The sequence below is a fragment of the Arachis duranensis genome, chromosome 2, assembly GCF_000817695.3.
Source record: "Arachis duranensis cultivar V14167 chromosome 2, aradu.V14167.gnm2.J7QH, whole genome shotgun sequence".
NCBI lineage: Eukaryota > Viridiplantae > Streptophyta > Magnoliopsida > Fabales > Fabaceae > Arachis > Arachis duranensis.
Genome location: NC_029773.3, coordinates 93,062,185 through 93,076,079, shown reverse-complemented (window position 1 = coordinate 93,076,079; position 13,895 = coordinate 93,062,185). Strand labels below are relative to the sequence as shown.

Below are 13,895 nucleotides of genomic sequence, written 5' to 3'. Positions count from 1 at the left end.
TATTTGGAATATAAAATATCTTTTTATTTAACAATTATATTTAAGTATAATAATATAAAAATATTTTTATTTGCTTATTATGTTAAAAACATCCTTTTTAAGTAAAAAAAAATCTTTTAAAAAAATTAAATTATAATTTTTAATTATTTTTATTTTTTTAATATTTTTATTTTTAATACAATTTTTTTAAAAAAATACTAAAAAATAAAAAATAAAATTTTTATTAAAAAATATCTTTTTCTAATAACAAAACAGTACTCGAACAAATACTTGATATAAAATACACATTCAACTATTAAACCTCACTCTTATTTTAGTTGGTGCAATGCATGTATAACATTAAAACGCTATATAAAGTTGTGGGGAGGAGCATAAATATCTTTGAGTCCTTAACCAAAAAATAAAAAAATAAAAATCTTTTGAGTCTATAAATCCACAAAATTAAAATTAATTTCATCAATTTTATTTGAAAATCATTAATAACTAAATAAAAAATAAAACTTAAATTTGAGGTCATACAAAAATATTGGTGAATAACTTAATTTTAAATCCACAAAGTTAAAATTAATTTCATCAATTTTATTTGATGAATAACTTAATCAAATTTAAGTTTTAATAGAAGTATTTTAAAAATATTGGTTAAGATATTTAATATAAAAATTTGTTATTTAAAAATAACAAAAGTTAAAGTTTTCAATATTTTATAGTACATTTATTAAAAAATTAATTATTTTATCGTAGGTAATATCAACAAGTAACATAAGCAATAATTTTTTTTTAATGTTCTTTTTTGGGTGTAGAAGTTTTTTGAAAATTAATACTAGGGGTGATCTCAATCTATGGTACATTGGTACTAGATCCAAATTAAAGTCGCCAGTAGTTGGATCAATAGGAAGAAATTTTTTGAAACCAACACTTTAAATCCAAGTAGATTTGACTTAGATCATTATAATATAAAATATATTAACTAAACTAATAACAATATAATTGCAGTATAATCATCTTTTCAATCTCAAGGGATCTTCAGTAATATATACATCAAGAAATCCTCAACATTTAGATTACGTCTTTACATTTTTCATTTTCATTATTGATAATTTTTAAGTAAATTGCAAAATACTCCTTGAAAATAACCACTGGTATTAAAAAAATTCATAAAATTCATATCCTTTCATATTAAATTAGACGACATTATTTTAATTTTGGTTCTAAATATTTGGAATTTGAAGAAGTAACATTTTTTAGTCTTAAACTCTTAATGAACCACAAAACGTCTTAACTCGCACATAAAAATGTATGACTATTAAAATTTAACATTTAGGACCAAAATTAAAACAATGTTATTTTATCTAGTTTAAAAGGAAAGTGTTAGGTCATTTATGGTATAAGAATTAACCTAATATAGTGTAATTTTTTTTATTTTTTCGATCATTTATGATATAATTGGAATTTAGAAATCTTTTTCAGTACAAGCAGTCAATGTGAAAAACTATTTTAAAGCTTAACTCTTTTGATTATAAGTGTAATTTTATTGATTTTAGAATATAAGAATAAGATAAGATGTAATTATATTTTTCTTCTTGAAGAAATCAGTGAATCAATAGAGACCAAATGGCAGAAATTAAATAGGGAGATGAAAAACGATGGAGTTTAATTTGGTAATCAAGCTAATTCAGTGAATTTCAAAAAGCCTAAATGCAATAATAGCCACACCAATTAGTCAATTACTACTAATACTATTACTTCATAGGGAATAGAGATGATTTAGTATATATTACCCTTTTTCTTAGTGACATTTACATTTAGGTGGGAAAATATTTCTTGAAAAAATGGTTGGAGTTTTAAATTTTTAATCAATATTTTTTTCAAAATTTTAAGTAAAGAAATTTTGAATTTTAAATTTTTGATATTTTTAAAATTAAATATACATTTCAATTCGTATTCATTTAAAAAATTAAAAATCCTCATTATTATTCATACTTGTTATATTCCTTTCCTCTAGTAATATTTTCTTAAAAGCAATATATAAATAGTTTAAAGGTTATACTAGATAACACTAAAATCAGCCACTAAAATCAATTACCAGTATAAAATATATACTAGAATATAAATAAATATTAAAAATAAATTAAATTACATATATATTTATATACAAATACATTAATAGCTAATTTTAATGTACAAATAGCATCTATTTCCCATACTTTAATAATAATCTATTGAAATTATTATATTACAATTTTAAAAACATAGTTATAATACATCGCCCCTCCTATATGAATTTACTACCCTCATAATGAATATTGGCATTAATCATGCAAATTATCGTAAAATAAATAAGGAAGAGATAATAAAATAAAATATAAATAAAATACTACTATCAATATTTATCAATACTATTATATTATTATAAAGATAATATATTAATATTATATTAGTATTATATGAAGAGAGAAAGTAAATTAAAAAAAGTGCTTTATTGTATAAGAAAAGAAAGAGAGAATATTTGTTGTTGATATTGCTTTGTGAAAAGTCTCGTACCATACCCCCTATTTATACATGCATGGGGTTTTTATTTTCAACATGCATTTAAGTCCATTTTCTTTTGAGAATGGACATCCACGTTGATCCTTATCACAACACTCCCTTTTGAATGTCCATTTAGGATTATTGCCTCGTTAAAATCTTACTAAAGAAAAACCCAGTGGGAAAAAAACTTTAGTGAAGGAAAAAGAGTACAATATTCTTTATGATAGGGACTGCCTCATTAAAAACCTTATCAAGAAAAACCCAATGAAAAAAAACCTGACCAAGGAAAAAAGAGTACAGTCTCCCCCTCTTGGCGACATCATTTAATGTCTCGAAATCGGCGCATCCCAATCTCATGTACCAATCTTTCAAAGGAGGATTTTGGGAGTGACTTTGTGAATAAATCTGCCAGATTGTCACTTGAGCGGATCTGTTGGACATCAATTGTCCCTTGATTTTGAAGATCATGAGTGAAAAAGAATTTGAGAGAAATATGCTTTGTTCTATCACCTTTGATGTATCCGCCTTTAAGTTGAGCAATGCATGCTGTATTATCTTCAAACAGGACAGTTGGAGCTATCTTATTATCAATCAATCCACATGATGACAGAATATATTGAATCAGGCTCCTTAGCCAAAAACACTCGCGACTAGCTTCATGAATCACTAGTATTTCAGCATGATTAGAGGAGGTTGCTGCTATCGTCTGTTTTGTGGACCTCCATGATATAGCTGTACCACTATATGTGAATAGGTATATTGTTTGAGATCTCCCTTTATGTGGATCAGACAGATATCCAGCATCTGCATACCCAACTAATTGTGACTTGGATCCATAGAGATAAAACAATCTCATATCAACTGTTCTATGAAGATATCGAAAGATCTGTTTGATTCCACTCCAATGTCTTCTGGTTGGAGAGGAACTATATCTTGCTAGTAAATTCACAGCAAATAATATTTTGGGTCGCGTATTATTAGCAAGATACATTAGCGCTCCATTGGCATTAAGATATGGTACTTCAGGACCAAGGATATCTTCATTTTCTTCTTTAGGACGAAATTGATCCTTCTCCACATCCAAAGATCTTACGATCATTGGGGTACTCAAGGGATGTGACTTATCCATATAAAATCTATTCAAGATCTTTTCTGTGTATGTTGTTTGATGAATAAAAATCCCATTTTTTGTATGCTTGATCTACAGGCCGAGACAAAATTTAGTCTTTCCAAGATCTTTTATCTCAAACTCTTCTTTTAGAGTTTTTATACTTGTTGGAATCTCTTCAGGAGTTCCAATGATATTTAAATCATCAACGTACACAGCAATTATAATGAATCCAGATGCAGTTTTCTTTATGAAAACACATGGACAGATATAATCATTTTTGACTCCATTTTTGGCCAGATACTCAATAAGGCGATTATACCACATTCGTCCAGATTGCTTTAGACCATATAAAGATCTTTGCAATTTGACTGAGTATAACCCTTGCGAATATTCATTGGATGGTTTAGATATCTTTAGTCCTTCAGGGACTTTCATATAGATATCCCGATCTAATGAGCCGTATAAATAGGTTGTTACCACATCCATTAAATGCATATGCAGTTTATGATATGCAAGATAAACTGATCAAATAACGCAATGTTATCGCATCCACTACAGGAGAATACGTTTCTTCATAATCTATACCGGGCCTTTGTGGAAAACATTGTGCCACAAGTCGGGCTTTATAGCGCACAACTTCATTTTTCTCATTTCGTTTTCTCACAAATACCCATCAGTATCCAACAGGTTTTACATCTTCAGGTGTACGGACTACAGGTCCAAAGACTTCACATTTTGCAAGTGAGTCTAATTCAGTCTTCATGGCTTCTTTCCATTTTGGCCAATCATTCCTTTATCGACATTCTTCGACTGATCTTGGCTCAAGATCCTTACTTTCATGCATGATTTTTAATGCCACATTATATGCAAATATTTCATTGACAATTGTCTTATTTCGGTCCCATTTCTCTCCTATAAAGACATAATTTATCGAGATCTCGTCATTTTCATAATTTTCAGGTACCTGAACGTCTTCTGGCGTTAACACTATATTATAATTTTGGATAACTGCAGGTGTCTCTACTATGTCTTTTTCAACAGAAATACTATTTACCTCTTTTCTCTTTCGAGGATTTTTGCCTTTGGAATCGATAGGCCTGTCACGCTTCTGAAGTGAATTTATTTCAATGGCTACTTGTCCTACTGGGACATCAATTCGAATTGGGAAATTTTTCGCTGGTATATAAGATTTAGTTATCCTCTTTGTATCGGAAAATGCATCAGGCAATTCATTTGCTATTCTTTGCAAATGTATAATCTTTTGAACTTCCAGTTCACATTGCCCTGATCGAGGATCTAAATGCATCAACGATGATGCATTCCAGTTAAGTTCCTTTTCAGGAAGCTTATTCTATCACCCTAATGTTGGAAATTTTAATTCATCAAAATGACAATCCGCAAACCGAGCTTTAAATACATCTCCAGTTTGTATTTCAAGATACCTCACTATAGAGGGCGAATCATATCCAACATATATCCCCAATTTTCTTTGGGGTCCCATTTTGATGCGATTAGGTGGTGCAATGGGAACATATATCGCACACCCAAATATTCTTAAATGGGAGACATTTGGCTACTGGCTAAAAGCTAATTGCATAGGAGAGAACTGATGGTAACTTGTTGGCCTCAAACGAATAAGTGCTATAGCATGTAAAATAGCATGCCCCCAGACCGATGTTGGGAGATTTATTCTCATAAGTAAGGGTCTAGCAATTAATTGGAGGCATTTAATAAGTGATTCTGCTAACTCATTTTGTGTGTGAACATGAGCTACTGGATATTCAACACTTATACCATTAGCCATACAATAAGCATCAAAAGCTTGGGAAGTAAATTCACCAGCATTATCAAGACGAATTGCTTTGATTGGATTTTCTGGAAATTGTGCTTTTAATCAAATAATTTGAGCCAGTAATTTCGCAAACGCCAGGTTGCGAGAAGATAATAAGCACACATGTGATCATCTCGAAGATGTGTCTATTAGGACCATAAAATATCTAAAAGATCCACATAGTGGATGAATAGGTCCACATATATCACCTTGAATCCTTTCTAGTAAGAATCTTCTGGTTCTTTTGTGAATGTCCATGAGAGTTTTTAATAATTCTCCTCATCATGGTTGTTCCCAGATGACCCGATCGGTCGTGCAAAGTTATGAAATCATTTGGGCTAGTAAACTTCTGGTTTACAATGGCATATGATTCAATTGCACTAATTTTGGTATAATATAACCCAGATGAAAGTGAGGGTAATTTTTCTAATATAACTTTCTTATTTGAATCATAAGTTGTGATACATAAATACTCATGATTTTCCTCATTCATAGTCTCAATATGATATCCATTTCGGCAAATATCTTTAAAACTCAACAAGTTTCTTCGAGACTTGGTAGGCAACAGTGCATTATTTATTATGAATTTTGTTCCTCCGGGAAACAAAATTATAGCTCTTCCGGAGCCTTCAATCACATTGCCTGAGCCAATAATAGTATTAACACATTCTTCTTTTGGCACAAAGATGGGTAAAATATATATCTTTTTTAGAATAGTGTGCGAACTTGCACTATCCGCAAGACATACATCTTTATTACATATCCTTGTCATTCTCTTCAAAGACAAATAATAATAAAATGAGTAGTATGCACAATTAAATTGAATACTTGATCGGAATTATTTTTCTAAGAAATATTGTACATAAAAATAATGTCATATACTAAAATTTTATTTTAAAACATGACATATTTAACGATTTCAAAATTCATAAACATTAATATTTCATTATTTATATACATCATATTTGAAACTTAAATACATAAAAAATAAAACTTTAACAATATTATTTATTTACATGAATGCTTAACAATCTCATACATTAAACTATATCATCATTGATCAAATGACAAATATTTCCTTCAGGATCCTCAAAGAAATCAGATACATCATAATGAGTGGTGAAATTTTCAGCATCATTTGAAACGAAATTCGACTCTTTTCCCTTGTCGTCATTTTTCAAAGATACCTGGTAAAAATCGACTAAGTGTCTTGGGGTATGACAGGTACGTGACTAATGGCCCTTTCCACCACAACGGAAACACTTATCCTCTGTTGATTTATTATTCCCGATATTTCTTTCTTTATCTCACTTCTGATGAGATCTTTCTTTTGAATATAATTTATTTTCCTTCCATAATTTTTCTTGTTATTAAAACATTGTCATTTACCTCTTCTGGGGTAATTTGCCGCATTTATTTCAGGAAATGGGACGGCGCCAGATGGGTGCGCTTCAAGATTTTTCAAGAGCAACTCATTGTTGCATTCAACAACAAGAAGGCAAGAAATTAACTCAGAATATATTTTTTTTCTGGATACTACTACTGCAGAAGCACATTCGAAGCATGGAAGGTTGAGAAAATTTTCTCCAACATATCATGGTCAGTTATCTTTTCCCCACATAATTTTATTCGTGAAGTGATTTGAAACATTGCAGAATTATATTCATTTATAGATTTAAAATCTTGTAGATGCAAGTGCGTCCATTCATATCGAGCTTGAGTTTTTTCACACCGTTTTTTTATGATTGTACCTTTCTTCAAGGTCTTTCCAAAGATCTGCAAGATCTTTTAATGTGAGATATTCATTTTTCAAGTTCCCATCAAGATGACGACGAAGAAAAATCATGGCTCTGACTTTATCCTTCTGGGATGCATTATTTTCAGCCTTAATGGTATCTCCAAAATCTATTAAATCAAGATGAATTTCAGCATCTAATATCTATGATAAATAATTATTTCCAGGCATTGAATTCAAAATAAGAGAGTTTCGACATAATGAAAATGTTACCTGAGTCTTCCAAAAAATTTGATCAGAGCCTCGTGCTGTTAATGTTTTGTAAAATAAATAAGAGATAATAAAATAAAATATAAATAAAATACTACTATCAATATTTACCAATACTATTATACTACTATAAAAATAATATATTAATATTATATTAGTATTATATGAAGAGAAAAAATAAATTAAAGAAGTGCTTTATTGTATAAAAAAACAGAGAGAATATTTGTTGTTGATATTGCTGTGTGAAAAGTCTCGTACCATATCCCCTATTTATACATGCATGGGGTCTTTATTTTCAACATGCATTTAAGTCTATTTTCTCTTGAGAATAGACATCCACGTTGATCCTTATCACAACTCAAATAACTATAAAGTTCACAGAAAAATCCTATCAAATTCAGCCAAATAGATGAAAATCAACATTAATAAAAGGATAAGTAACGATCACCAATGTCACAATGCATAACAATTAACAAATATGCAATCAACAAAAAAAAGTTATTGCATAGGACAATAATATCAAGTTGGTCCAATCAGGTCATAAAAGACATACTGAAAGCATAATCAGTAGTTCTGATTCTATTATATGGACATTGCAATGGATTTGTATGTACACTCCAATAGTTGTTACTTATATATATCTATATCAACAAAATGTTATTGATAACTAAATTCGTTGTTTGCATTCTCTTGCACATTATAAAACCTGGTGTTTGAATGTTATCAACTATGTAAACACAATGTTAGAATGGTGGGACAAAATGCAAAATAGAGGTGAAGACAACTAGAGATGGTTCCAAAGGATATGCTGCTGCAAAAGAACATGTCCTGCAAATAAAAGAGCAGACAAAAGGGATAAGGTGAAGTTCAATGCAATGAAATAAATATTTAGCTCATTCACCAGATAAATGGATTCAAGAGGAATCACTAATGGATAGATAAATTCTATCATATAGTTCAGATTATAAGACTGCTTATTACACTGGTGAACCACTTTTTTTTTGCTTCAATATTTCAAAATTACAGAAGAAAGAGTTTAGAAATCAGAGGCACAAGTTTAGAAATGCAAACTAGAAACAAAGTTCTAGGTGGGAGCTATTTGATGCCTTCTACAATTAGAGAATACAGGAAATGCAGAGCAGTGAACCCAATTTTAAAGGGAACAATGGTAATCAATATAATGTTCCTAATACTTACAATCATGCAAAATAAGCAGCTAATGTTTATTCTCAATTAAGCAGATGGGAATGTACAATTAAGCCGGTAATGTTTTTCACTATTAGCTTTGGCCATGCCATGCACATTGAATGGCTACGAAGAAAGATGACTTTCCATCACTCATGTTAAAGACTTTACAAACAAATAAATTAATTAATAATGAAGCTAGATGTGGGTGATGCAGGTGCTTTGCTTAGGGATACAGGAAAGTTGGTTTAGAAGCACTTGTAAACCATTACACAATAATGATTTAATATCTAGCATTAGATGAAGTTTTTTTTATAAGATATCAGTGCTTTTGTATATGACCAATGTTAAGGCCTAATTCATTTCAACAAGCACATGATGAAATGTTCCTCTTAGTGTTTCACAGTTTCACCTAACTTTAATCAATTAATTGTGCAACGTGATAAATTATTATCGCCATAATGGGGACTAGTGTTTTATCTCTAAAATAGAGATAGCTATATCTGATCTGAAACTCTCTTGCTCAACTCTATCATATCATATAGTAGATGGCAGCAACTGACATCAATTATTATAAATTATTCAATTAAACCTATTAATCATGCAACATGAGAAAAGAAGGGAATTATAGATAAGCTTAGCTTGTGGGAAGAGAGGTCTATTCATCATGTCATGTCAACTAATTAAGAGTGATTTTATACAACAACAAACAGTATGTTCTATCTTTTAGCCAAGCTACATACAAAACCAATTCTTTCTTCAAAAAAATTCAGGTTCAAAAAATTAAGAGTGAGCCTTAAAAGAATAACCTTAAGAACTGCAGATATACAATTTAGAGGACAACTGCAAAGAAACATACCTCCCTAAGACATCTGCATGCTCAAAAAATTCATCTGCATCAGTATTCACTATTCATTACCGCATCAGATTTCTCCACTTGTCCTTCAAATCAATCTGACAAAACCATTGGAGTTGTACTAAATGCTTACATCAAGAAAGAAACAAGGCAAACCACTTTGGGGAATATATTACATACTGCTTTTCTATCTTGAAATATGTTACTGTAAAAACTCAGAATTGCTTTCCAGTTTCCTGAGCCAAACCTGTACAAGAAAATATGGTCAATAATGGAAACACAAAACCATTAACTAAATTGAATAGTTTTCGATTTCAAGTAAAACTAACAACCAAGACAGTTCACCCTGAAACCTTTTGATTTGACTAGTTTAGAAATAGCACATACTTTTCCACACCAATTCTTAGTGCGTCCTCTTCCATTGGAGACCATCTTCTTTGCTTCCTTCTTAGTTGCACTCCAGTAGGATTATCTTTTGAATTATCCCTCTGCAACGATAAATAAATAACTAATATACCAATGCAAAGATACAAAGAAGTACAAAGTGAATGCATAGACCATTAATAATAATAATAATAATAATAATAATAATAATAATAATAATAATAATAGAATCTAGCAACTATCTTATTGTGTAAAGACCAGTCCTTAATGGTCCACATTTGCAAAACCCAAAGTTTTCACTGCATCACATTTTTTCCCCTCATTGAAAAAAGTTACCTTGAAAAAAATACCACCCTCAAGATCTATGCTCCCAGATTAAAATAGTTGATAAAAACATTATTACCTTATACCTACGAGTAGTACTGTTCTTCTCCATCGAATTGGGGCTTTCATGAGCAGTGCTGTTCTGCTCCATCAAATTGGGGATTTCATGAGCAGTGCCGTTCTGCTCCATCAAATTGGGGATTTCATGAGCAGTGCCGTTCTGCTCCATCAAATTGGGGATTTCATGAGCAGTGCTGTTCTGCTCCATCAAATTGGGGATTTCATGAGCAGTGCTGTTTTGCTCCATCAAATTGGAGCTTTCATGAGCAGTATTGTTCTCCTCCATTAAATTGGGACATTGAACTTGAACTCTACTATGATGAACAGAAGACTTCTTCTCATGATCGGCATTGTTAGGTTGAAAAAGAACAATAGCCCTGGAAGTATTTAAGTTGGGCACATCTACATCCACACTCATGTTTTCCATGGGTCCTTCTTGATTTGTACCTTTCTGTGCAAGTTTCAATCCAACAGCATCAGATACATTCAATGCCTCAGGAAGAGATTCCTCAGCTACTTTAACTTCAGCACTAAACTCGGTACCATTTTTGCTCCCTGAATGTTCTGTTCCCAATTCCTCAGCAATAGATTTATTAACTCCTCTATGGCATCTAAGAAATGCAGGGAGCTTGCGTTTAAGTTGAGGATCACCTTTCTGGCTTGCTAATGAGGACATAGTATAGTACACGTGTAAATAACAAAGAATAGGAGTAGGATAGCAACTCATTAGCAGAATTATAAATTGTATCAGTTGTCACTTGTTTTCAATAATGAGCAAACCCATCATTTGCTAAAAGAAAATTCAAACTTAAACTGACCATGCTTGAAAAGAGTCCTCTGGTATGTGGAAAGCAAGAGAGCAAAAGGTAAAAGCATAAACCAAGTAAAGGAAGCATTTTTTCCCATTCACATTTCACATTTAGTAACTTAGTACTTCAGCCAATAATAAGCCGCAAATTTCTTTTCTAGTGGAAATAGCATGTGGCTAAATTATTATTTCTAGAGTACTAATTAACCATGCATAACCTTAGTTAAACAAGCAATGAAAAAACAAATAACATATACATTTTAGAAACTCTTGTTATTAGAGACTCAAAACTAGATAGGGTTAACACTATCCAGCACCAAAAATTTGAGCTTGAAACACTAAAACATCTAACACTATTGTGCATTGTACACTAATAACCAAAAGACAGAAAATTTGTAAGCAACACATGCAACACAAAAAAGAAAGACCATTAACATCAAAATCCACCAAATAGAACATACCCTTTTCCCCCTTTGCAGGCTCCTGGGTTCCATCAACAGAACCTTCAGCTCTCTCCTCCAACTGTTCCTTCCCCTCATGTCCACCATTCAACCCCACACCCTCCATCAACAAAACACTACTTGCCGATTCTTTCTTCATGCCCTTAAATGTCATTTCCGCTAACGTGTCAAGAAAACAAGGTCCCATCGTTTCCCAAACTTTCTGCAGATAAACCCTAACCGCGGAAAACGCATCGTACCGCGTATTCAACTTCGCCAACCTCTGATAAATCTCGGTGTCAACAACTGCAGCCTCGATGTTCTCCATCCACTGTGCAAGCTCGTAAGAGAACAGCTTGCTCCGGCTATGTTCCAATTTCAGCACGCGCCCAAACCAGATACGCGCCATGGCGGCTAAGTACTCCTTGCTGGGAACGCCGTCGGAGGTGGCGGAGAGGTACTTGACTGTGCATTCGACGGCGATGGCGCAGTAGGCTGTGCGCATGAAATCGAGGAGCGGAACGGCGTCGTTTCCGTCAATGGCTTCAATTTCCTCGAGTACCTCAAGAGCCTCTTCGGTGATTGAGGCATTGGTGATTTCGGATTGGAGGATGCGGAGGAGGAGGGTTTTCTTAAGTTTGTTATCGGGTTTGGAGAGATTAAGGGACTTAAGGAAGTCGGCGACGACGGAGTCGGGGGCGGAACTCCGGAGTTGGAATTCCGCAAGCCACCGCGAAATGTCGGGGTCCATTTGGATTTGTAATACCAAAAAAGTTTTGATCTTTGTTTAAGAAAATTTGGGGAAGAACGAGACAATTAGGGCTTGGTTTTTACTTTTTACTCGCTAGTAGTAACCCCAACTTCTTAAGTACGTCATTGAAAAAAAAAGAGGATAAGCCTTTCCCAAAAATGATAATTGTCATTTTTTATTTTTTATACACTAATATTAGAAGATATTTAAGAGCAACTCCAATGCTAAGAAATAGAGTTCCTCTTCTGACATATGGGGACTCAATTACCATTGGAGTGAAAAGGAAAAGAGGATTGGAAACTGCCATGAACACAAGAATGTTATTCAGCAGCAGCAGCCTGTTGCATCTGATGCTTCTGCTGCCAATAATATCAGCAGGTGCGCCACTAATTACTAATTTATTTTTTCTTCTTTTGTTTATAGCATATTGGTACATAATAATTGAAATTCTTAGCTTGCATGGTTTTAAAAGAAAGGGCAAGAAAAAGGTTTTAGGTATTGCTAGGTGTTTGTTATTCATTGTTTGACATCTCAGCAATGTGAATTTATTATTATTACATGGTTGACATGTCAAACAATGAATGACATAGATTAAACCTTTTTCCCATTAAATGGGGTCGGCTACATGGATTAAGACGTCATTGCATCATGTCCATGCTTTGAGATGCGACTTTATTTTACGTTGGCTGTCGCAGGCTTAACACAGCCTAATATGGCTTCAAGGACGTCATTGCGTCGTGGCCATGTATTAGGATGTGACATTGTTTTACGTTGGCAGTCGCACAAACCGAACAACTCTTGTTTTTTCGGACTTGAGACCGACTATGTGAACATAGGCCGAGTTAGGTTAGAGTATACTTTTAAAAAAGAAAAAGATGTCTTCTGCAATTTAACTTTTTAAAAGTGTTGTGAAAATGGGAGACGTTAATGTTCCTATCCTTTTTTAATTATGCAATAATAATTGATGTGTTAAATTGCACACATTATATATATAGTACCATCTTTTTCTTTATTTGGAAGCAACTAAGAAATTCTCTTGGCACTCATTCCTACCTCCTTATGCATGTTCCCTCTTTTAGTATTTGTGTTTCATCTTCTAATCAAAGAATCTAGTATTTCTTGTTCATCTTTTTTGGTAGATAGTGACTAGTCAATTTTGACATGGTGGTTCATATGCTTTTAATTTTTCTTAAAAGAAAAAGATGGTCTTAAGGCATGTCAATTTTTGTTTGTTACTTTACCCATGTGTTTAAAGTGTTCCTTTTCAATTATGCATTATTCAGGTATCTACAAAATTATTTTATACTAATAATATATTAAAATTAAAATCAAATAATAATAATAAAATGTAGATAAATATTGTGGTTAGAAAAAAATTATCTACTAAACTCTTTTTAATTCTCATTGTATTTAGATATAAATTTTATCTATATTTATTTGTAATTGTCAATTTTAGTATTTTTTAAAAATAACAAATATCCATTAAAAAGTATGAAAATGCATCTTTTATTTCATATTGTCTATATAATATGAAAATACATAAGATAAAGAAAAATGTTAGAGAACTAAAAAATTTTATTTTTTTAGTTAATAGTTAGTTAATAATATTTT

General features: G+C 31.8%; 1 protein-coding gene across 1 annotated transcript; it reads right to left on the bottom strand.

The window, feature by feature from the left end:
* Positions 1 to 7,960: 7,960 nt before the first annotated feature.
* Positions 7,961 to 12,350, bottom strand: LOC107476251 (uncharacterized). The gene is made up of 6 exons (XM_016096037.3): positions 11,555 to 12,350; positions 10,305 to 10,948; positions 9,905 to 10,005; positions 9,698 to 9,764; positions 9,521 to 9,615; positions 7,961 to 8,304 (listed from the first exon to the last, which is right to left on the bottom strand). The coding sequence occupies exons 1-5, from the start codon at positions 12,282 to 12,284 to the stop codon at positions 9,577 to 9,579; spliced, it is 1,581 nt and encodes a 526-aa protein (XP_015951523.1). The 5' UTR covers positions 12,285 to 12,350; the 3' UTR covers positions 7,961 to 8,304; positions 9,521 to 9,576.
* Positions 12,351 to 13,895: the final 1,545 nt, after the last annotated feature.

Coding starts and splice junctions, on each gene's coding strand:
- LOC107476251 (XM_016096037.3), bottom strand. CDS start 12,284: ATGGACCCCGACATTTCGCGGTGGCTTGCGGAATTCCAACTCCGGAGT. Junction 9,765..9,904: donor CTAAGAATTGGTGTGGAAAA/GTATGTGCTATT, acceptor TTTCTTGTACAG/GTTTGGCTCAGGAAACTGGA. Junction 9,616..9,697: donor TATTTCAAGATAGAAAAGCA/GTATGTAATATA, acceptor TGGTTTTGTCAG/ATTGATTTGAAGGACAAGTG.